This window comes from Rhinatrema bivittatum, chromosome 2 (assembly GCF_901001135.1).
Source record: "Rhinatrema bivittatum chromosome 2, aRhiBiv1.1, whole genome shotgun sequence".
Taxonomy (NCBI): domain Eukaryota; kingdom Metazoa; phylum Chordata; class Amphibia; order Gymnophiona; family Rhinatrematidae; genus Rhinatrema; species Rhinatrema bivittatum.
This window is the reverse complement of record NC_042616.1, coordinates 11,247,619-11,271,427: the sequence shown is the minus strand read 5'-3', so window position 1 is coordinate 11,271,427 and position 23,809 is coordinate 11,247,619. Positions and strand designations below refer to the sequence as shown.

At 50.0% G+C, this 23,809-nt stretch overlaps 1 protein-coding gene across 1 annotated transcript; it reads left to right on the top strand.

Annotated features, from left to right (window-relative positions):
* The first annotated feature begins 1,924 nt into the window (after positions 1 to 1,924).
* LOC115083534 (gastrula zinc finger protein XlCGF57.1-like) lies at positions 1,925 to 23,764 on the top strand. Its single transcript, XM_029587416.1, has 2 exons — positions 1,925 to 1,979; positions 21,342 to 23,764. The coding sequence occupies exons 1-2, from the start codon at positions 1,946 to 1,948 to the stop codon at positions 23,084 to 23,086; spliced, it is 1,779 nt and encodes a 592-aa protein (XP_029443276.1). The 5' UTR covers positions 1,925 to 1,945; the 3' UTR covers positions 23,087 to 23,764.
* Positions 23,765 to 23,809: the final 45 nt, after the last annotated feature.

Below are 23,809 nucleotides of genomic sequence, written 5' to 3'. Positions count from 1 at the left end.
ATGTCTGGCAGCGACGGTCGCAACAATATGTACATTAAAATCACCTAAAATGATCACTGTTTTTTTTTTAAGTTTAACTTGGTAGTAAAAAATTAAATTCACGGAGATAAGGGGAATGGAACAGCTCCCCTATGAGGAAAGACTAAAGAGGTTAGGACTTTTCAGCTTGGAGAAGAGACGGCTGAGGGGGGATATGATAGAGGTGTTTAAAATCATGAGAGGTCTAGAACGAGTAGATGTGAATCGGTTATTTACTCTTTCGGATAGTAGAAAGACTAGGGGGCACTCCATGAAGTTAGCATGTAGCACATTTAAAACTAATCGGAGAAAGTTCTTTTTTACTCAACGCACAATTAAACTCTGGAATTTGTTGCCAGAGGATGTGGTTAGTGCAGATAGTATAGCTGTGTTTAAAAAAGGATTGGATAAGTTGTTGGAGGAGAAGTCCGTTACCTGCTATTGATTAAGTTGACTTAGAAAATAGCCACTGCCATTAGCAATGGTTACATGAAATAGACTTAGTGTTTGGATACTTGCCAGGTTCTTGTGGCCTGGATTGGCCACTGTTGGAAACAGGATGCTGGGCTTGATGGACCCTTGGTCTGACCCAGTATGGCAGGTTCTTATGTTCTTAAATGTTGTGATCCAAAAGCCCTGGTGGGCAATATAACAGGTAAATCTGGAATTTTGGGGAATCAAAAAGTGCTACTTCATATTGCAGGGGAAGGCCTACCAGTACTGTCTTAAATAAAAAAGATTGTTTGATAATAAGCAAAATTCCTCCCCCTCTTTTTTTCTTTTCTAGGAACGGAAAATATATCATACTTATTGTCTGCTAATTGGTTAATGATGACATTGTCCGTAGATTTTAACCAGGATTCGGTTATAGTGAAAAAGTCCAGCTTATGGTCCGTCAATAAATCAGAGATAATTACAGATATTTTTGTAAGTGCTCGAATATTAATTAGAAAAAATGAAAGAACAAGGTAGTCCGTTAAAGTAGATTTTAGTGAGACAGGAACAAGGTTGATAGAGGAAACTTTTCTTACTGTGTTTGGATGTGAAGATCTCATTGTTCTTGAATATCGGGTGCTGGAGTAAGTCCCATTGTAGAGGCATACGGGAATAGGAAATATTTCATTAAACAACATGATTCAAGAAGGCATTCGGCAAAGCGAGGCAGTAAGAAGGGAATCAGAAGGTGGCGGTGGAGGAGGAAGGGAGAGAGAAGAGAAGAAAGGCAGGGAGGAGCTGCAGAGTGAGTGCATTTGCAGGGGAGGCAGAGAAGCTTGAGCTGTAGGTGGAAGTGGACAGAGAGCCAGTGTAGCGACCTGAGAAGATCACAGCGAGGTTAAAGAAAGAGAAGTCATGAAGCTGAATGTGGAAGAGATTGCAGGGGAGAAAAACGATTTCAGCGGGAGGCCAGCAAAGAGCGAGTTACAGAAGTCTAAGCAGGAGGAGATAAGAGAGGGGAGGAGGGTTTTGGTGGCAGGCTCGAGGAGGAAGGGAGAGATTTAAGCAGTGTTATAGAGGAGGAACGGACTCACTTTAGCAGTGTTTTAGATGTGCAGGAGGAGGGAACGACATCAAAGATGACCCAAGGTTAGGGGCTGAGCAGTCAGGAGGATGAGAGCACAGTGACTTGATATTCTGGGTCTCTGGGATTAGAGAATCTTTTCATGGTTAAACTTGCAAACCCTGAGGTCCAGAAAGGAAACCGACTCCAGGGGAACAAGTCTGGCAGTTCCTGGGGATGAGGGGTCCTGGCGTCTTCTCTTCCGTGATAAAATGTTAAGAGGTTAAAGCCAGCTGAGCCCCTCCACGTGTCCCTGAGTGTTTCTGGTTTGTGTTTCAGGTGCCGGTGACGTTTGAGGACATCACTGTCTCTTTCTCCCAGGAGGAAAGGGGGTGTTTAGATGAAGGGCAGAAGGAGCCTGACAGGGATATGAAGGAGAATTATGAGTCCCTGAGCTCTCTAGGTAAAGATTGCATTATCTCTATTTCTAGTAGATGCAGGGGATGTTTTACTAAATGGGTCAACTCTACATCAGAGATGTGCAGGCCTGGATTTACCAATACGTGCACTAGGCCTCTTCTCTCTCCCTCTCTCCTCTCCCTCTCTCCCTTCCCCAGGCCTGCTTCTCGCTCTCTCCCTCTCTCCCTTCTCCAGGCCTGCTCCTCGCTCTCTCCCTTCCCCAGGCCTACTCCTCTCATCTCGTTTTTTATCCCCATCCCTGAGATCTCCTCTCTGTGCTGATACGCGAGATCATTTTTCCTCAATAAAAATAAAATACATTTTTACAGACACAAGCAAGGTTGGAAAATTACTTTATTTACATAATGTAATAGAAAAGATGGACATGTTAAGGATGTGAGAGATTTTTAACTGACCTGTGCTTTAGATGTAGATGTGCTATTGTATGTATATGAAATGTGGTTTATTATTTTTATTTTAATTTGTTATTCCCTGTACGTACCAGGATCAGTCCAGACGGTGGGTTATGTCCCCCGTCCAGCAGATGGAGTCAGAACAAACTTCGAGGGTGCGTAACCATATATACCAGTACCCCCTCTGCAGGAGTTCAGTATCTTCTGACTCCAGCAGATGCGAGTAGGGGAATCAGTGCTTCCCCAGTCTGGCAGGGAATTATTTTCTTCTGCTTCTTTTTCTCTAGTTTCTATCTAACAATTTGGATTAAGTTTTAAAACAAACAAAAAAAAAAAGCTAATTCAATTTTTGGGGAGGCGTGGCTTCCTACTCTGCCTCTCTCTTTTCTATCTGTCTCCCGCGACCTTGTTTCTCTCTGGCCGGGGGTAAGTTACAGAGTGTTTTGTTCCTTTGTAAGTTTTCCTTTTTCAGCGGCTTCAGCTCCGGTGCCTCGTGGAAGCCGGTGGGGCCGGCCTCTCTGCGATATTTTCGCCCGCGGCCCGATTCGAGCTCCTCGAGGGCTGCTGTGGCAGGGAGGGGGAACTCCCTGAGCGGGTAGCGTCGGCCGAGCAGGCCCCTCCCCCCGCGGCACCTAGTCCATCGTTGGGACAGCGGGTTGCGCAGGCCGACGGGGCCCCCCGCGGCAGCTCCTTTTTCTTTTTGGGCGCCCCCCCCCCTCCCCCGAGGCTTTCTTTCTCTTCACCGGCGGTTCCGATGCCGCGGCCGTCGCGCTGCTCAACCTGCGGCGAGCCGGGGAAGGCACCTCGCAGTCCCTCAGCGATTTTTCATTTATTTCAGCTCTGCCCGGGCGTCGCGGGCCGGCCAGTTCGCCATTTTTGGCAGGAACGGCAGCCATTTTAAATTGTCAGCGCGCTGATGAAGCTCATGCAGCGCAGGAGGAAAATGATTTTAATGAGGTCTCTCCACCGATTTTGTCCCCGGAGCAAGGCTCACAGGCCCCGGGGCCATCGGATTTCTCTTCCTCCGGGGCCCCCCCCGAGCAGGCCAGGATTTTCCCCGGAGTTTATTTTGTTAATGCATACAGCCTATTTGCAGAGTTTGGAAGCTCCCGGGGTGGTGCACGCGGGACCCACCACCGCCAAAGTTCCTCCGCTCTCACCTACACCACAGGCCCCCCCTGACATGGTAGGATCGGGTTCGGGCGCGGGGGCCTCCCAAGTCCCCACCCGGGTTCGCTTGGCCCCAGGAGCGGTGGGTGCGACTTCAGCCCTGGGGGGGGATGTCCCGGAGACCCCAGATGCAGGGCAGCCGGACGTCCCGCCGGAGGGGGATGACCCGCATGCGCTCCGCATCTTTCAGAGGGAAGAGCTAGATGACCTCATACCACAGATCCTCCTTGAGTTGGATCTGGACCCACCGCCGGACCCGCCAGCTCCAGTGACCCCAGCCGTCGTCACCTCCTCCAAGAAGGGGGACCCGGTCTTGGCTGCGCTTCGGCCGAGGTCTCGGGCTTTTCCCATCCATGATTCTTTTCTACAGCTCCTGATCAGGGAATGGGATACCCCGGAGGCTTCCCTGAAGGTCATTCGAGCCATGGAGAAGTTGTATCCTCTTCCTGAAGATTTCCTGGAGCTCATCAAGGTTCCAAAGGTGGACTCCGCGGTGTCGGCAGTTACAAAGAGGACGACTATTCCGGTGACGGGCGGAGCGGCTTTGCGAGATACTCAGGACCGCAAGTTGGAAGTCTTTCTCAAACGGGTCTTTGAGGTTTCCGCCCTGGGAATGCGGGCGGTTATGTGCAGTTCGCTCGCCCAGCGGGCTAGTCTTCGCTGGGTGCAACAGCTTCTCACGTCTCAGGACCTACCGCCCGAAGAAGCCTCCCAGGCGGACCGTCTAGAGGCTGCCGTTGCGTATGGGGCGGATGCCTTGTACGACCTTTTTCGGGTCCTGGCAAGATCTATGGTTTCGGTGGTGGCGGCACAGCGTCTGTTGTGGCTCCGCAACTGGGCAGCGGATACCTCCTCCAAGTCGAGCCTGGGCTCTCTACCTTTCAGGGGCAAGTTCCCCTTCGGGGAGGATCTGGATCAGATCATCAAGTCCCTGGGGGAAAACGCTGTTCACCGTCTCCCTGAGGATAGACACCGACCTTCAAGGGCCTTTGCTTCTTCCCGGACCAGAGCCAGGGCACAGCGGCGCTACAGAAGTTACAGACAGGCTGGGCCTCGGATTTACGCTCCCAGATCGCAGTCCTGGCCGCGCTCCTTTCGTGGGCGCAGGCCTGCGCAAGACGGGTCAGGATCGGGGAACCCCCCTCCTAAGTCCACTCAATGATGCCAGCCTCGCCCACTCCTCCACCCCCAGGATTGGGGGTCGTGTGGCGAGTTTCTACGAGGAGTGGGTACGTATCACCTCAGACCAGTGGGTTCTGGATACCATAAAACACGGCTACGCCTTGGAGTTTGTCCGCCCCCCGAGGGGGAGGTTCATCTTCTCCCCCTGTGGCTCGGACCTCAAGAGAAGAGCGGTGCAGAAAACTCTGGACAGGCTACGGGCATAGGGGCCATTTCTCCCATCCCCTTAGGCAAGGTGGGCTTGGGCCATTATTCCATCTACTTCGTCGTGCCCAAGAAGGACAGATCCTTCCGGCCCATCCTGGACCTAAAAGACGTCAACAAGTCACTGCGGGTTGTCCGGTTCCGCATGGAGACGCTCCAGTCGGTGATTGCGGCAGTGCATCAGGGGGAGTTTCTCGCCTTCTTGGATCTGACGGAGGCCTACCTACACATTCCCATCCTCCCGGCTCACCGACGTTTCCTCCGTTTCAAGATTCTGGGCCAACATTTTCAGTTCAAGGCACTCCCGTTCGGGTTGGCGACCGCTCCTCGAACTTTCACCAAGATCATGGTGGTCGTGGCGGCGACCCTAAGGAAGGAGGGCATTCTTGTTCATCCCTATCTGGACGATTGGCTCATACGTGCGAAGTCCTTCAGCCATGGACAGTCAGCGGTAGCCAGGGTCGTCCAGGTTCTTCATTCCCCGGGTTGGGTAGTGAACTTCTCCAAGAGCTCCCTCGTTCCTTCGCAGCGCTTGGACTTCTTGGGGGCGAGCTTCGACACGCATCAGGACAAGGTCTTCTTACGCCCGGACAAGGCTCAATCCTTGCGGGACCACATATGGCGATTCTCTGCATTGCCAGAACCCACCTCCTGGGACTATCTGCAGCTCCTGGGCGTGATGGCTTCCACCATAGACCTCGTGCCCTGGGCGTTTGCGCACCTGCGGCCTTTACAGGCGGCGCTTCTTTCTCGTTGGAAACCAGTCTCGCGAGATTATCAGATGATACTTCCCCTTCCGCAGACTGCCAGGGACAGTCTGGGTTGGTGGTTGGACCCGTCGAATCTGGCTCGGGGCATCTCCCTCGAGGTCCCCAATTGGGTGGTGGTGACCACGGATGCCAGCCTCGTCGGCTGGGGAGCCGTCTGCGATCGAAGCACCACACAAGGGACGTGGTCAGTGGTGGAGGCGACGTGGCCAAACAACCGTCTGGAAACCAGAGCGGCCCGTCTAGCGCTACGACATTTCCTGCCGCTTCTTCGGAACCGGGAGGTCAGGGTCCTCTCGGACAACGCCACCACCGTAGCCTACATCAATTGGCAGGGAGGTACACGGAGCCGGCACGTCTCGATCGAGTCGGGGCTTCTGATGCACTGGGCAGAGCGGCATCTCATCCGTCTTGCGGCCTCGCACATTGCCGGAGTGGACAACGTTCAGGCGGATTTCTTGAGTCGTCAACAGCTGGACCCAGAGAGTGGTCCCTCTCCGACGAGGCGATGCAACTTCTCGTTCGCCGGTGGGGGGTCCACCACTTGGACCTGATGGCGACCGCTTTCAACACCAAGGCCCCCCGCTTCTTCAGTCGCAGAAGAGAGCGCGGCGCAGAAGGAGTGGATGCCCTGGTCCTTCTGTGGCCTCCACATCTCCTGCTCTACGTCTTTCCACCATGGCCCCTGGTGGGCAGAATTCTTCGCAGAATAGAAAGCCATCAGGGTACCGTGATCTTCGTCGCCCCGGAGTGGCCCCGACGACCCTGGTTTGCGGACCTGCTACAGCTGGTGATAGACGGGCCAATAAGACTAGGACATCTTCCCCGTCTCCTCCATCAGGGCCCGGTATTTTTCGAAGAGGCAGAACTCTTCTGTCTTGCGGCTTGGTTTTTGAGCGGCGTCGCCTCCGGCGCCGGGGCTACCCGGAGATGGTAGTCTCGACGCTGCTGCGGGCACGGAAGACTTCGAAATCGGTGGCCTAGGTTCGAGTTTGGAAGGTCTTCGAGATGTGGTGCACCAACCAGGGCACGAGGCCCACGCGGGCTTCGGTGTCCCAGATTCTACAGTTTCTCCAGGATGGGGTGGATAAAGGACTCGCCTATAATTCGTTATGAGTTCAGGTGGCCGCCCTGGGCTCGCTATTGCAGTATGGTGGCTCTCTCCTACTTCAGCCGGACATCGCACATTTCCTCAAGGGTGTCAAGCATATGCGTCCTCCGTTGCGGGATCCATGTCCCTCCTGGAGTCTTAATCTCGTGCTTCGCACCTTGTCAGGACCGCCCTTCGAACCGCTATGCAGCGCAACGATTAAGGATCTCACTCTTAAGGCTGTCTTTCTCGTGGCCATCTGTTCTGCTCGGCGCATTTTGGAACTTCAAGCTTTGTCGTGCAGAGAGCCTTATCTTCGGTTCACGGATTTGGGGGTTTCCCTCCGCACCGTCCCAACCTTTCTCCCAAAGGTGGTGTCTTCTTTCCATTTGAACCAGACGGTGGAACTTCCGTCCTTCGCTTCCTCCGAGCCGAAGACCCTCCGGCTTTTGGATGTCAAGCGCAAGTTGCTTCACTATCTGGAGGCTACTAATGATTTCAGGATTTCTGACCATCTGTTCGTACTTTGGTCCGGTCCCAGGAAGGGTTCCCAGGCCTCGAAGACTATGATTGCTAGGTGGTTAAAGGACGGTATTGCCGCTTCTTACATTGGAGCGGGACGGACTCCTCCTCGCGGCATCATAGCGCATTCTACGCGCTCTCAGGCAGCCTCCTGGGCGGAGGCCCGCTCTGTTTCCTCCCAGGAGATTTGTCGTGCAGCAACCTGGAAATCACTGCACACGTTCTCGAGGCACTATCGCCTGCATCTCGCCTCTTCAGAGTCTGGACATTTGGCGAGCAGGTTCTCCGAGCAGGCCTCGCAGGACCCCACCCGATTTAGGGAGGCTTGGGTACATCCCACCGTCTGTACTGATCCTGGTACGTACAGGGAAAAGAAAATTATTCCTTACCTGCTAATTTTCGTTCCTGTAGTACCATGGATCAGTCCAGACGCCCACCGCTTTTGGGTTCTTAGTTCTGCTCCGCTCTGCTCTACTGCTCTATAGTAGTCTTCTGTGTCTCGCAGTTCTCTTTTCTTTTTCTAATTTCACATCTCCCTACAAGTTGGTCGGTTACCTTCAGTTAACTGTTGATGTTACAGTTGTCGTTCAATGCATGGTTAAGCAAACTTGATCCAGAGTGCTCTTGTTCTACTCGGGCTTTGATATACTCGATACTGAACTCCTGCAGAAGGGGGTACTGGTATATATGGTTACGCCCCCTCGAAGTTTGTTCTGACTCCATCTGCTGGACGGGGGACATAACCCACCGTCTGGACTGATCCATGGTACTACAGGAACAAAAATTAGCAGGTAAGGAATAATTTTCTTTTGAACTTAATATGGCACATGTACTATAAGCAGATAATAATAAAAGTTTTTAAATAAATCAGTAGTAGGTAAGGACAGAGGAATCGGACCCACAGGAATCCTAAAGGAGGGACCTGTGAGATCTCCAGCGTTCCTGTATTGCTACAGCTTTATTGCTGCTCGGATAAAATATCACATCACTAGTGGCAGGGGAAGGTAGAATCCCAACCTCCTGTGTTAAACGATCGTCACTGGCTCCCTGTGCAGAGTCGCTCTTAGGTGAAACTGATGGTGATATTCAGAAATAAAGGGTTTGATGTCTTCTGAGTTAGGACATTATGAGCCAATGATATTATTGAGGGCTGAAGGGACAGGGCTGGTTCTGTTCCCTCTGCTCGTCCACACTGATTGCTTCTAACAAGGGGTCCTTTTTTTCCTTGGCATCTTTTATATGGAAAGCTTCTCTAGTGTGATTTAAAATAATTGAGATGAATGTGGATAGAGGAAGTGACGTTGACAGACCTAATGGCAGCGTGACTGAGGAGCTCCCGATCCCATCGAGCATAATCCCCCCTGCTATCTCGCCATCGGAGCTTCATAGCTGTTCATCGGTAGCTGGATCATTATTGGAAGCAACTGGGATGGAGGGAAAGAAAAAATCAGTAGACTTGAAGTGTTTTTCTTTTGCTTATGCGGCGGCAGCGTTGGAGGGCGAGAGCGGAGCTGAAATGGAGGTGGATCGTGAGTCCTTGGATGTTCAAACGGAGGAGGCGGCTGAGACAGTAAAATCATGTGAAGCTTTGCCGACCTGCGAAGAGTTTCTGCTCCTGGTTCAGTGATCCCCGTAAAAATATGAGGGGCCATGAATTCAGAAGTTGTTGAAATGGGGGCAGAGCTTCAGGAGGAGCTTTGGACATTGGCCGCAGAATGCAGGAAGTGGAAAACAGGGCTCAGTGCGAAAATGGGGCAGCGAAGAGCAGGTGATATTAGATAAACGGGAGGACGTGGAGAATGGGCCCGGCCGATGCCACCTACCATTCAGAGGGGTCCCTGAGTGTGCAGATAGCAGCTCTGTGGTCGCTGCTCTCAGTAAAGCGATCCTTGCTGACCCCTCGGGGGCTGCGGCTAAGACGGAGATAAGATTGGAGCGTGCGCATAGAGCTCCGGGCCCCCAAACTGCTAAGAGACCCCGAGATATGTTGGTCTGGTATCACAGTTTTGCACTGAAGGAGAAAATAGTCTCTTTGGCCAGGAAGAAGATGTCATGGGAGTGGCAGGGGCCTGCGCTCTCGATCTTCCCGATTTGGCTCCCGCTGTGCCTCGCAGAAGGCAGGACTTAAGGGAAGTCACCAGAGTTATGCAGAAGGAGAAAATCCGTTATCGGTGGCTTTCCCCGTTTGGAATTGCGTTCTCCGTCAATGGCGTCGGTACTAGGGCGAGATCTCCTGCCGAGGCTGAGGCAGCCCTTAAGGAAGCAGGTTTCTAGGTTCCTGAAAGACTGCCAGCGCCGACACTGGCCAAGCAGCCTGCCAGCAGCACTCATTGGAAATGGCAGAGAGCTGGCAAGGTGGGGAAGCGGCTGGTTAGACAATCTGGTAGTCCCAGATCCCCTACTGGGCACAGAGCTTAGCATCTGAAGGTTCAGCTTCCTGGACAACTCCTAGCTTATTGGATCGCAGCTGTCATAAAAGATAGAGCTGTTTAGGAGAGATCAAAATTTTTAGATATTTCTATGTCTACTATTACGCCACCACACTGGTAGGAATTATTCATTTTATTCTCAATCCCATGCATCATACTCACGGATTGACTTCCTTTTAGTGGGAAAAGAATTCATGCCAGCAGTAATTAGTGCAGAAATAGGACCGGGTACTACTATCTATCATGAGCCTGTATGGTTAGATTTTCAAATTGGAGACCGAGATAAGGGGGATGGACCCTGGCGCCTTAATGATCGTCTATTAGATGATGATGATTTCCTTGCAAACCTGGAATTGGCAATCCAGGTTATCTTTCTTCTAATGATGTGGAAGGAATTTCCTCAGTGGTCCTCTGGGACTGTTTAGAGGCTGCTGTTAGGGGTAGACTGATTGCGAGGGCGTCATACAATGCAGCGGAATATCCTCGAGGTAGGACATGCAGGCTCTCCTCACTTAAAGAAATCACTGAGCTCGAAGACTTGCATAAAAAATCTCTATCCCTGAAGATCTGTAAGAAGCTACTGCCGCTCGTCATACATTGCATTCCCTGCAATTAGAAGTTATTGCCCACCAATAAGACCTGACTAGACAATCGTTTTTTCAGTTTGGGAATAAGGCCTGTAAGCTGTTAGCCAGGTGCCTTAAGAGTCTGTTTATGCAATCCCAGGTTGTGAAGATTAAGGCTCAATCAGAGGAACTTCTTTTCTCTAATGCAGATATAAGGAATTATTTTAGGCAATTCTGTGAGCACTTGTATAGCTCTGAACTCTCGATTAATGATAGCTCCATCGATGCCTGTTTAGCAGAAATAGAGTTGCCAAAGCTTTTGTCAGAAGAACAAGGCCAGGTTGGACAAGCAGAGACAGTAGAGGTGCTTCAAGTGATAAAAACATGGGGAAATCCCCTGGTCCAGATGGCTTTACTGCAAAGCTTTATAAATGTTTTAGCCTCCAGATTACTAAGCCTGCTTACTAAATTGTTCAGTTATTTAAGATTGGAGGTAATCTCTCACGAGATGCTAACACAGCGGGGGTATCTGTGATTGCAAAACCAGGGAGGGTTCTAGAATTATGTGGTTCATGTCGACAGATTTCCCTTAACATTGATTTGAAAATATTAGCCAAAGTTTTAGCAGACAGGTTAAACAAGGTGATCAGCTCAAGATCATGAGGTCTTGAACGAGTAGATGTGACTCGGTTATTTACACTTTCGAATAATAGAAGGACTAGGGGGCATTCCATGAAGTTAGCAAGTAGCACATTTAAGACTAATCGGAGATAATTCATTTTCACTCAACGCACAATAAATCTCTGGAATTTGTTGCCAGAGGATGTGGTTAGTGCAGTTAGTGTAGCTGGGTTCAAAAAAGGTTTGGATAAGTTCTTGGAAGAGAAGTCCATTAACTGCTATTAATCAAGTTTACTTAGGGAATAGCCACTGCTATTAATTGCATCAGTGCATCAGTAGCATGGGATCTTCTAGGTGTTTGGGTACTTGCCAGGTTCTTGTGGCCTGGTTTGGCCTCTGTTGGAAACAGGATGCTGGGCTTGATGGACTCTTGGTCTGACCCAGCATGGCATGTTCTTATGTTCAATCCACAATGATCAGGCAGAATGGCCGCAGATAATGTTAGAAAATTGCAGGATTTAATTTGGTGGTGCACAGAGAGAACAAGTTTGGGAGCCAGTTTTTGAATTGGATCTGTAGACATTAAAGTGAATGGGGGCTACTCAGGAAGGTTTGGAGAGCAGAGGGGCACACATCAGGATTGCCCACTGTCTCCTCTCCTCTTTGCAGTTTTCCTCAAACATTTGCGACCAGGATTCCTTTGGCTGGCAATATATTTGGGATTTCAGTGGGGAGTGAGAACTATAAGATGGCCACGTCTGCAGATGACATCCTATTCACGCTTACACCTTAAGGGGTGTCCTAACTGAAATGACTACATTTAGTAGTGTGTCAGGGTTTAAAGTCAATGTGGAAGAATCAGAAATGCTGGATATATCTTTAACAAGTGAGGACATCGCATTGTTAAAAAACAACTTTTTCCTGTCGTGTAGCCAGATGGACTCAGAACAAATGGGTATAGTATGCTCGTGCTAGCAGTTGGAGACGGATCTGACGTCAGCACGGGTATATATACCCCCACAGGAAGCGTAGCAACTCAGTAATTTCCGTCTCCAAAGCAGTTTGGAGAGCCTGCACGCTCGTAGAAGCGTGTTTTCCAATCTACTTTCTTCTTACTAAAATTTCTACTGAACTGTCGAGTCCCGCGCTCCTGCGGTGATACCAATCGGTCCCTCCCCCAGTGGAGCTTCCCGGGGTGATTTCCGTGATCCCCCGGAGGTTAAGACCTCGGTCAGGTGGCCGAATCGCGGCAGGGACGTAGCCCCCGTCGAGGCTCGGGTTGGGAGAGTGAGGCGCCTCGGTCCCGGCGTGGACGAGGCAGCGGGTGCATTCCTCTAACGCGGCGGTGAAGGTACTTGCCCTCTCCCCCCGCAGCCGGAGACCGCCCGGGTTTTAGCCGGGAAGCGCCGAGGGTCAGGTAAGGCGTATATCACTTACTTTTTGGTCTCCGAGGACAGAGGATCGGCGGTGTGGCTTGTAGGTGACACGCCGTGGTGGGCGCCATTTTGTTGGCCTTGTTCAGGTATTGTGCGTCCATGATAGGCGCCTGCCTATGACTAAGCGCATATGTATAGCTAGCATGTTGCTGAGCACATGTTGCTGAGCGCATATTGCTGGGCGCATATTGCTTATCATTGGATATATATATTGCTGCCGCGTATTGTTGTGCGCCTGTTATATTAAGCGTATATTGCTGCCGCGTATTATTGTGCGCCTGTTATATTAAGCGTATGCTGGTGACGCGTATTTTGTGCGCTTAAGCGTATATTGCTGCCGCTTATTATTGTGCCCCTGTTATATTAAGCGTATATTGCTGACGCGTATCTTGTGCGCTTAAGCGTGTATTGCTGCTGCATATCATCAAGCGCTTACTTTTCAATGGAACAGAACGCCTCAGCGTCTTCAGCGGGGGCGCCTCCTGCCCCCGGCATTAAAGCCCTCGGCCTCTGCTCCGCATGCCAGCTTAGAGCCACGCACAGTGAAGACCCAGACTCCCTATGTGCCCAATGTGAGGAGGCCGTGGGACGCTCGGGCCAGGACCAGTCTCAGCCACGATTTCCTGACAGTTCCCCAGCGGCTACCCCGGAGTTAGCGGGCAGTCTCGACCAATCTGGAATCCCGGGGGATCTTGTACCCCGGCGATTAGAGACCGCCTCCATTTCCTGGGTGGATCTCTTTCAGGGGATTCATGCCTTCGTACAGATGCAAACGGCTTCCCGTCCAGGCCCTGCTGTTCCTGTTGTTTCTGCTGTTCCTGCTGTGGCTGCGGCGGCGGCTGCTGCTGCTGCGGTTGCGGCTCCAGCAGATCCTGTTCCTGGGCCCTCATGCCCTTTTCGGGAGCGGGACCTCCCGCTGCTGGACAGTCCGGATCAGTCGGACCAGGAGGTTTCACCGGACGAGTCCGAACTCCCGGACGAAGGGGAGCTCCCCTCAGGGATCGAGCCATATAGAACCATGAGGCGGTTCTTCCCGAAGGAGGATCTCTCCGACCTGGTATCTCAGTGCCTGGCGGAGTTGGATATTACACGTCCTAGTGCCACGGTACCCTCTGCGCAGAACCCCCTGCTGGAAGGTCTTCGTCCTACCGCCCGCCATTTTCCATTCTTGCAAGCGGCACAGCAACTGATAGATTTAGAATGGGCTGCGCCAGCGGCCTCCTTCAAAGAGAGTCGGGCCCTGAGGGGCATGTACCCCCTGGCAGCGGCTATCCAGGAGCTGCTGGCGTGCCCTCAGGTGGACCCCTTGATTAGCGCTGTGGTCAAGCGCAATTCCAGTTGAAGGGGGGGCGGCCCTCAAGGAGCCTCATGACCGGCGACTGGACGCCATTCTGAAACAGACTTTCGAGGTGGCGGCTTTATCTTTGCGGCTCGCAACCTGCTGCACAGTGGTGACGCGTTCCTGTTTGTCGCAGGTCAGGAACAACGCTCCAGCAGCAGACATGGAGTCGGCTCTCTCGTTCCTCACGGATGCGGCATCAGACCTAGTCCGGACAACAGCCAAGGGGATCTCATCCTCCGTAGCCGCCAGGAGGCAGCTCTGGATCCGGAAATGGTCAGCCAATGCTCCTTCAAAGACACGCCTCATCAGATTGCCCTTTAAGGGCTCTTTCCTGTTTGGCAGCGACCTTGAGAAACTGGCCAGCACATGGGGCGCTTCTCCAGTACCTCGACTGCCGGAAGAACGGTTCAGAAGGAACCAGCACGCCTTCCCAAGGCCCTCCAGGGGTAGAAGCTCCCAGCGTTTCATTCCCTACAGGAGTCGCTACCAGACACCTCGTCCTCAGGCCCGGAATCAGTCCTTTCGGACCAAGCAGCGCAAGAGGGGAGCAGGCCCGGGCTCAGGTCCCGGCCGCGCCTCACAATGAGAATCCGCCGATTCATCTGGGGGACGGAGCCTTAGGGGGCAGGTTAACCCTCTTCTACCCCAGATGGGTCGAGATTACGTCGGACCAGTGGGTCCTCACCATCATCCGAGAGGGATATTATCTGGACTTTCATCATCTCCCTCCGGACAAGTTTGTAGAATCTTCATGTCCCATACACAAGAAAGCAGCTTTGGAAGCTACCCTGGCGAGGCTCCTGTCCTTGAAAGCCATCATCCCAGTACCTGCATGGGAAGGGAATTCCGGACACTATTCCATTTATTTCATGGTACCCAAGAAAGGGGGCACCTTTCGGCCCATACTGGACCTCAAGTCAGTCAATCGATACTTAAGGGTCCCGAGGTTTCGCATGGAAACTCTGCGCTTCGTCAAGACCGCAGTACAGCCAGGAGAATTCCTCACGGCTTTAGACTTGTCAGAGGCCTACCTGCATATTCCGATCCATCCGGATCATCAGCGCTACCTACGCTTCACGGTTTTGGGACGCCACTTCCAATTCCGGGCTCTGCCCTTCGGGTTGGCCACGTCACCGCGGACCTTCACCAAGGTGGTCGTAGTGGTAGCAGCGGCACTCAGGCGGGAAGGAATCCTGGTCCATCCCTATCTAGACGATTGGCTGATCAGGGCGAAATCACGAGAGGAGAGCCATCGGACAACCGACAGAGTGATCGCCCTTCTGGAAAGCTTGGGCTGGGTAATCAACCTCAGCAAGAGTTGCCTCCAGCCTTCCCAGTCGCTGGAATACCTGGGGGTACAGTTCAACACCCAGGCAGACACAGTCAGTCTCACTGCCAAGAGAAGGTTAAAACTTCAGACGCGTATCCGGTACTTGATGGGAGCCAGTCGGCCCATAGCTTGGGATTATCTGCAGGTTCTCGGCCTCATGGCATCCACCCTGGAAGTGGTACCTTGGGCAAGGGCCCATATGAGGCCTCTGCAACGCTCCCTGCTCTCTCGCTGGAGCCCCCGCTTCCAGAACTATTCCACGCACTTCCCTCTGCCTGCCAGAGTACGGACCCGGTTACGGTGGTGGTTGCAGTCCAACCACACGAGCAGGGGGTCGAAGATGTCCTCCCCCGCATGGACTCTGGTTACCACAGATGCCAGCCTGAGTGGCTGGGGAGCGCACTGCGAAGGCCTCAGCGCACAAGGGCGGTGGAACAGAGAAGAGTCAGCGTGGAACATCAACCGTCTAGAGGCTCGGGCAGTCCGATTGGCATGCTTTCGATTTGCTCACAGACTGAAGAACAGAGCAGTCAGAGTGATGTCCGACAACGCCACCACGGTGGCATACATCAACCGTCAGGGCGGAACCAGAAGCCGACAGGTATCTCTGGAGATAGCCCCGTTGATGACTTGGGCAGAGGCAAATCTTCAGGACATCTCCGCCGTCCACATTGCCGGAAAGGACAACACCACGGCAGACTTCCTCAGCAGAGAGAGCCTACATCCGGGAGAGTGGCAGCTGTCCCCCACAGCCTTCCAGATGATTGTGGATCACTGGGGGATTCTGACCATGGACTTACTAGCGGACAAGTCCAATGCTCAAGTACCCAGATACTTCAGCCGCAAGCGAGATCCGTTCTCTCAAGGGATCGACGCCCTGGTTCAGCCATGGCCCCCAGGGGTCCTGCTATACGCCTTTCCTCCGTGGCCCCTGCTAGGCGCCATCATCCACAAGATTCAGAAACACCGGGGCCTAGTTCTTCTATTGGCACCAGACTGGCCAAGAAGACCCTGGTACACGGACATGAGAAGACTACTGGCAGGGGAGCCCCTTCCCCTGCCTCCTCTCCGGGACCTTCTGCGTCAAGGTCCCATCCTCCACGAGGATCCAGCTCAATTCTCTCTTATGGTCTGGCCATTGAGAGGGCTAGACTGAAGAAAAGAGGTTATTCAGAGCCCGTGATAGATACTCTCCTCCGAGCTCGCAAGTTTTCCACATCCCTCACCTATGTAAGGATCTGGAGAGTGTTTGAAGCATGGTGCGACTCTCATGGCTCCAGCCCACACGCGACCACAATCCCTATTGTGTTGGATTTCCTGCAAGATGGACTTCAGAAGGGTCTCTCTCTCAGCTCCATCAAGGTTCAGGTGGCTGCGCTGTCTTGCTATGGTCCCAGGAGGGATGGCAAGACCATTGCCACACATCCAGATGTTTCTCGCTTCCTGAAAGGAGTCAAGCACATTCGTCCACCACTGAAGTGGCCAGTGCCTTTGTGGAACCTCAACATAGTTTTGGATTTCCTCGCGGGATCCGCCTTCAGACCCCTTCGAGGCCTGTCCCTCTGTTCTCTCACTTTGAAGATGGTGTTCTTACTGGCTGTATGTTCAGCACGCTGCATCTCAGAGCTACAAGCGCTGTCCTGCCGTGATCGATTTCTCAGATTCACTCCTGAGGCTATCCATCTTCGTACGGTTCCCTCCTTTTTACCTAAAGTGGTTTCACAGTTTCATCTTAACCAAACCATATCCTTGCCTACCACGGCGGGTTTGAAGAAAACTGAAGAAGGGCGTTTGTTACGCCATCTCGACATTGGCAGATTGCTGCCCAGATATTTGGAAGTGACACAAGAAGTGTTCGTCCTGCACAGCGGGAAGAAACGAGGTGAAGCGGCCTCGCGGCCCACCATCGCCCGCTGGATTAAAGAAGTTATCAGAGCGGCCTACGTAGAGGCCGGGAAGTCTCCGCCTCTACAGGTCAAGGCTCATTCGACCAGAGCACAAGCGGCATCCTGGGCAGAATCCAGGATGCTGTCGCCTGCAGAGATATGTAAAGCGGCGACATGGTCCTCCCTCCATACCTTCTCCAGATTCTACCGTCTGGATGTCCAGGCCAGGGAGGACACAGCATTTGCGAGGGCAATCTTACGAGGTCCTCAGGCAGCCTCCCGCCCAGTCCGGGCGTAAAGCTTTTGTACATCCCATTTGTTCTGAGTCCATCTGGCTACACGACAGGAAATGGTGAGATTACTTACCTGATAATCTCGTTTTCCTTAGTGTAGACAGATGGACTCAGCATCCCGCCCAGCTGCCTGGCTATATAGGGTTCTCCGATTCAAGGTAAGCCTTATCACTTCTTCGATGAGTACGTCCACTCTACCTGTTGTCGACGCCTTCCGGTTGGGACTGCTGGCGGTCTCCAGCTACTATCCATCGGTCAGGGGAATCCTGTTTTTCACTATTTCATTGATTGTCAGCACATGTCTATCCATAACAGCTTTTGCAAGGAAGATTACTGAGTTGCTACGCTTCCTGTGGGGGTATATATACCCGTGCTGACGTCAGATCCGTCTCCAACTGCTAGCACGAGCATACTATACCCATTTGTTCTGAGTCCATCTGCCTACACTAAGAAAAACGAGATTATCAGGTAAGTAATCTCACCATTACTTTCCAGTGGGCTCATTTATATAGGGAAGGCCAATGCAGCTCCCTTCCAAGTAAATTATCTCCCCTTCCTAGAAGTGGTTGGAAAGGACCTGGATAAATGGGATAGATGTGACCTGCCCCGCTTCCGTTAGAATGAATATTCTTCCCCGGTTCTGCTATTTATTTTACACACTACCAATTCAGGTCTCCAGCCAAGTACTTTATTTTTTATTTTATCTGGAGTCGCCGGCCCCCTCGAGTCCCCAGAGCAGTAATGTACCACCCCAGAACTGGAGGTGGGTTAGGGGTCCCCAGTCTTAGCTGGTATTAGGCGGCAGTGGGTGGTCTTGGATGGAGGAGGACTTGTGCCATTTGATTGGTTTTGTGATGAGATGCGACAGCTCCCCCCCAAGGCAAATATTTTCATATACAAATCCGGCATTTTATGACTAAAGAAAACGTTCTCCTGGGACTACGGCTGGGGAAAACCCTTCTGGAGACTTTCTGGGCCCTGGCAGATGAAGGGAGAGGATACATCTCTAAAAGAGAGGCCAAAGCGTCTTCCTGCATGGGAAGGTGACCTTGGTGCTACTTTTTCAGATTCTGTGTGGGGTCTGCCCTTCATGAATGTAGGGATAGGAATTATTTCGGCCCCCCTAGTAGAAGCCGGGTATAAAGTGTTATTGTGATGGTATTTGACGCCACTCAGAACCCTTAAATATTTTGCTGCTTGTTCAGGTTTGTGCTGGAGGCTCCTTTTCCCTCCTATGGTGGAGCTGCCCCATGATTGCCTGCTTTTGGAAAGCTCTGTTTATGCCGACCAGAGCAACCCTGGGAGAGGATGTAGAATGCGTTGCACAGAGTGAATTGCTTAACACATCTGAGGGAGACTTACAGGCTTCTCATCGGCAACTGGCCCTACGATTGTGCTTGGCTGCCAGATGTGAGAGAGCTAAATTCTGGAGGAATTGGGCAGCCATCTATGATGGATATCCAGCAGGGTATGGGACGATTGTACCACTTTAACAGGCTGATGGTGATTAGGGGAAAGAAGCTGTCTAAATCTGAGGCGTTGTGGTAACCGGGAGACATGTGCGTGGCCGAGCCGCACGCGCACCGAGGGCTTTTTCAAAGGCTCGCAGCCACGCGTGTATCTCCAGGTGCACGTGGAAGAGACGACAAACTAAAAAGTGGAGGAGCGTGGGTGGGCCAGGACAGCACTGCTGGCAGCAAGCCGGCCCATTCAACTTACTACTGCTCCGTAGGAAAGAAAAGGGTAGCTAGGGTGGTTTTAGGAGTCGGGGAAGAGAGGGGAAAGGCAGGCAGGGTAGCTAGGGGAGAGAACTGGGGAAATGGCCCAATCCCCCTCCCCCTTGCGCGCACAAGTGCCAACTCGCACTCACATGCATGCACCAATATAAAATCGGGCGCTCATGTGCGAGCAGGTAGCCGATTTAATAACATGCGTGCGTCAACATCAGTCGTCCATGTATGTGCGCCAGGAATCGCATGCACATGGACGTCCACGCGTGTCTTTTAAAATTAACCTCTAACAGGTCGATACTCTAAGACCGCGGTAGAAACAGTGCGGCAGGGCCGGGCGCACCCGCGGTTGCCGCACGCACAGTGCAGCTCGCCTACTGCTTGATCCCGTATGTAAATAGCTTGCAAATGCAAGCTGCGTCTAGGAAGCGTCCGTGAAGCGTTAGGCCCGCACAACCCATTTTACTGTATAGAGCGCCTATAGAGTAACCTGGGTGCTCGGGCCTAACGCTTCACGGCCACGCTGGTATCTGTCATTTCAACTGACATTTGAAATGACAGGTACCAGGAAGTGGATGGTTCCCCCCCCCACCCCTCCCAAAGCAAGGCGCAGGGCGAAAAATAAAACAAAAGTTGTTATATCTATATAGATATATATCTATATAGATATATATATATAGATATATATAGATCTATATAGATCTATATCTATATAGATATAGATAGATATCTATATAGATATAGATAGATAGATAGATAGATATATATATATATATATATATATATATATATATATATATATATATATATATATATATATATATAAATAAATACCTAGAGGTCAGTTTCAACCGGCGGGCGGGTGGACGCACGTTTATCCAGGCGTAGAAAAGGGATAGTCAGGGCACGCGTCACTGTATGGAAGGGAATAGCTAATTCGCTCATTTACATTTAATCTACATGCCGCGTGCGGAAGGGGTTACCCGGGGATTTAAAGAGGCGGTAGGAATGGGTTAAAGGGGATAGTGTATTGCAGGAAGGGCTAACGCGGCCGGAAAGTGAGTAGAAGGCGAGTTAGGAGCAGGGTAACCGCGGTTGCACTTTACTGTATCGATCTGTAAGTCAGGACAGGTTTGATGGGGGTGATTTGTGTGAAAAGGAATGAGTTTTCCCTCCTTATTAGCTGTTCTCGGGTTATGAGTATTGTTTATTTATATCATTGAATTGTTATCCTTGCCTCCAGTCATTTATCTGTTTAACAGTTTAGTTACTGTCTTATTCATTCCATTATTTGAATAATCATTTAGAACATAAGAAATTGCCTTGCTGGGTCAGACCAAGGGTCCATCAAGCCCAGCATCCTGTTTCCAACAGAGGCCAAACCAGGCCACAAGAACCTGGCAAGTACCCAAACACTAAGAAGATCCCATGCTACTGATGCAATTAATAGCAGTAGCTATTCCCTAAGTAAACTTAATTAATAGCAGGTAATGAACTTCTCCTCCAAGAAGTTATCCAAACCTTTTTTGAACCCAGCTACACTAACTGCACTTACCACATCCTCTGGCAACAAATTCCAGAGCTTAATTGTGCGTTGAGTGAAAAAGAATTTTCTCCGATTAGTCTTAAATGTGCTACTTGCTAACTTCATGGAATGCTCCCTAGTCCTTCTATTATTCGAAAGTGTAAATAACTGATGCACATTTACCCGATCTAGACTTCTCATATCCCCCTCCTCATCCGTCTCTTCTCCAAGCTGAACCGCCCTAACCTCTTTAGTCTTTTCTCATAGGGGAGCTGTTCCATCCCCTTTATCATTTTGGTCGCCCTTCTCTGTACCTTCTCCATTGCTTACTTAATGTTCCAGGGTGGGAAAAGGGTGAGTGAGAGAGGGGAGGGTATTCCTCTTATATATTGGACACTACTCAGTTTTTGCTGATGTTGTTGTGGATATTGTTTGTTTGCTTATTGTGGCGGTTGGATAGTCTGTTATAAAAATTGTCAAATTCTAAAGAACAGGAATTCCGATATAGTGTGAAAAATTTGTGTAAAGATGTTTTTAGTTTATCCATTTTATGTTGTTATGTTTTATTTGTGATTGAATGTGCGTGTATCTTTGTAACCCACCCTGAACAATTGCATAAATAAATAAAATAGATCCTACACAGTATGATAAGGAGAGCCACAGGAGCTCTGTAAAGACATCACACAGGAGTTTTCCAGGTGTCTCCCAAAGCTTCTGCTAAGTCACAGAATTCTCTAATATCAGGGATCCCATGTGGTCATTGTGTGATCCTTCAAGAAGTCTGATCCCAGGTGATTGGTAGCGTTAGGTTCCATTGTCACTGTCACACGATTTATTCCTTTTTTTTTTTTAATATCCAGCAGACAATGAGAAGAGGGAGGAGAATAGAGAAGAACACCCTACAGTACTGCCACTTACAGCAAGACAATCAAGAAATGCCTATGAGAATCTTTCCCAGAGGACTGAGGGGGGAGGCACGAGCCAAAGTCAGCAGGAACTGGAGCAGAAGCAGCGACCCCCTGCAGGCGATTCACTGGATGGAGTAATTGCATGTGAGAGAAGTGATAGGGAGGTCACAGACATCTCTGAGCACCAAAGACACCCGAGGGCAGAGAAACCCTTTCAGATTAATAACAGTGATCAAATGACTTCTGCTCTCTACCAGAAAGACCTGAGAGTAGAGAGACCCTTCCAGAGTAATAACAGTGATCAAATGACTTCTGACCTCCACCAAATAGAGGAGAAGGGGAAGCAACCCTTTCCCTGTCACACCTGTGGGAGAACATTTGATAGGAAATGTCATTTTGTATTGCACCAGAAAACCCACACAGGAGTGAGACCTTTTCCATGCTCTTGGTGTGGAAAATCTTTCAAACAGAAAGTAACCCTGCAGTTACATCAGAGAATCCACACTCAAGGGAACACTTTCACTTGTACTGAATGTAAGAAAAACTTTTCTAGCAGTGAATCCTTAGTAAGACACAAAAGAACCCACGGGGGTCACAGACCCCTTCCTTGCCCACAAGATGGGGAATCTTATAGCTCTGAGTTCTCTTTATTAAATCACCCGAAAATGGAGACAGAAGAGGGAACATTATCAAGTCCTGAAAGTGGAGAAAACATCATTCAAAAGCAAGACCTGATAAATCAAAAAACACAGAAAGAAAAAACATTATTCATGTGTAGTGATGGGAACAAAAACTTTTATCAGAAAGAAAACTTCAAAAGACAACTAAAATTCCAACAAGGAGAGAAGGCAAATTTAAGTAATGAATGCAATAAAATCTTATTGTGTGGGAAAGTCTTTTCAGGAGCTGGAAAAAAATATACTGATGAAAGACCATTGTCTTGCATTCAGGCTGAAAAACATTTCAGTAGGAAGGCAAATGTCCCACAGCAGAAGAAATTCCCTAAAGTAGAAAGTCAATTCATACATACTGAGTGTGATCAAAGCTTCAGGAATGAGCACAACCTGATAATCCACCAGAGAGTCCACACTGGAGTAAAACCATTTACATGTAGTGAGTGTGGTAAAAGTTTCAGTCACAAACGCACTCTCTCAGTTCACCAGACAATCCACACTGGAGTAAAACCATTTCAGTGTAGTGAATGTGATAAACGGTTCAGACAGAAGGGATACCTCAAACTCCACCAGAGAATCCACACAGGAGAGAAGCCATTTACATGTAGTGAGTGTGGCAAAAGTTTCAATAGGAAAGGAAACTTCAAATGTCACCAGAGAATCCACACAGGAGAGAAACCATTTGCATGTAGTGAATGTGGTAAATGTTTCAATGAGAAAAAAACCTTCACAAGCCACCAGAGAATCCACACAGGAGAGAAACCATTTGCATGTAGTGAATGTGGTAAATGTTTCAATGAGAAAAGAACCTTCACAAGCCACCAGACAATCCACACAGGAGAGAAACCATTTACATGTGGTGAGTGTGGCAAAAGTTTTAGTTGGAAGACATATCTCAAGTGGCATCAGAGAATCCACACTGGAGTGAAACCAACTCCTTGTACTTTGTGTGGTAAAAGCTTTAGAACAAAGAAAGAACTTGCAAGCCACCAGAAAAACCACACAGGAGTCAAATGTAATTAACAAAATCTCTTATAGTTTTTGAAATTGTAGACTGGTCTGATAAAGTTCTTAAATAGTTGGATGCAAGAGGAATAAATCTTCATAATCCCATCATTTAACCTATAAGAGTCTGTGTACACTGAGATTGTACTTTCGAACAGCTGAAGGTAGTGTGAACCTTACAGATGCAAATACTCCAACAGTGCTAAAGTACAAAATTGAATGCTCAAAACTTGTCTCTATCCTTAAGCTTGGACAGTTATTACAATGATTGGAAGGAATAAGTGAAACTCTACCAGTACATAAGGATAAGAAGGAATGGAATTTGCAAAACGATAGAAATCTTTGTAAAAAATCAGACCAGTAAACATGAACAATTAATTGCCAAAAACATATATAGTGGGAAATATAAAGAGTTATTCCAGAAATGCAACACAAATCAAAATCTGATACAGGAATGGCCCTGGAATGGTGAGTTTAAACACAGAGATGAGGGATTGATAATTGCAGCACAGGACGTGGATGGTTCACAGCCAGCAGAGAAAAAAAACTGGTAACACAGACAAACGCAGGTTCTGTAAAACAGAACTAGAAATAGTTTCCTAGCTTGTAGACAGATGGATTCAGGACCAGTGGGATATGCTCCCCTGCCAGCAGATGGAGACGGAGCAAGCTGACCTCACAGAATATACCCCTGCAGTGACCTCAGCCTGCCAGTATTCTCAGTCTCCAGCAGATGGTGGA

Bases quoted from the DNA above. Each gene is read 5' to 3' on its own strand.
- LOC115083534 (XM_029587416.1), top strand. From the start codon at position 1,946: ATGAAGGAGAATTATGAGTCCCTGAGCTCTCTAG. The intron at 1,980-21,341 runs GTAAAGATTGCA...TTTAATATCCAG, and splicing joins TGAGTCCCTGAGCTCTCTAG to CAGACAATGAGAAGAGGGAG.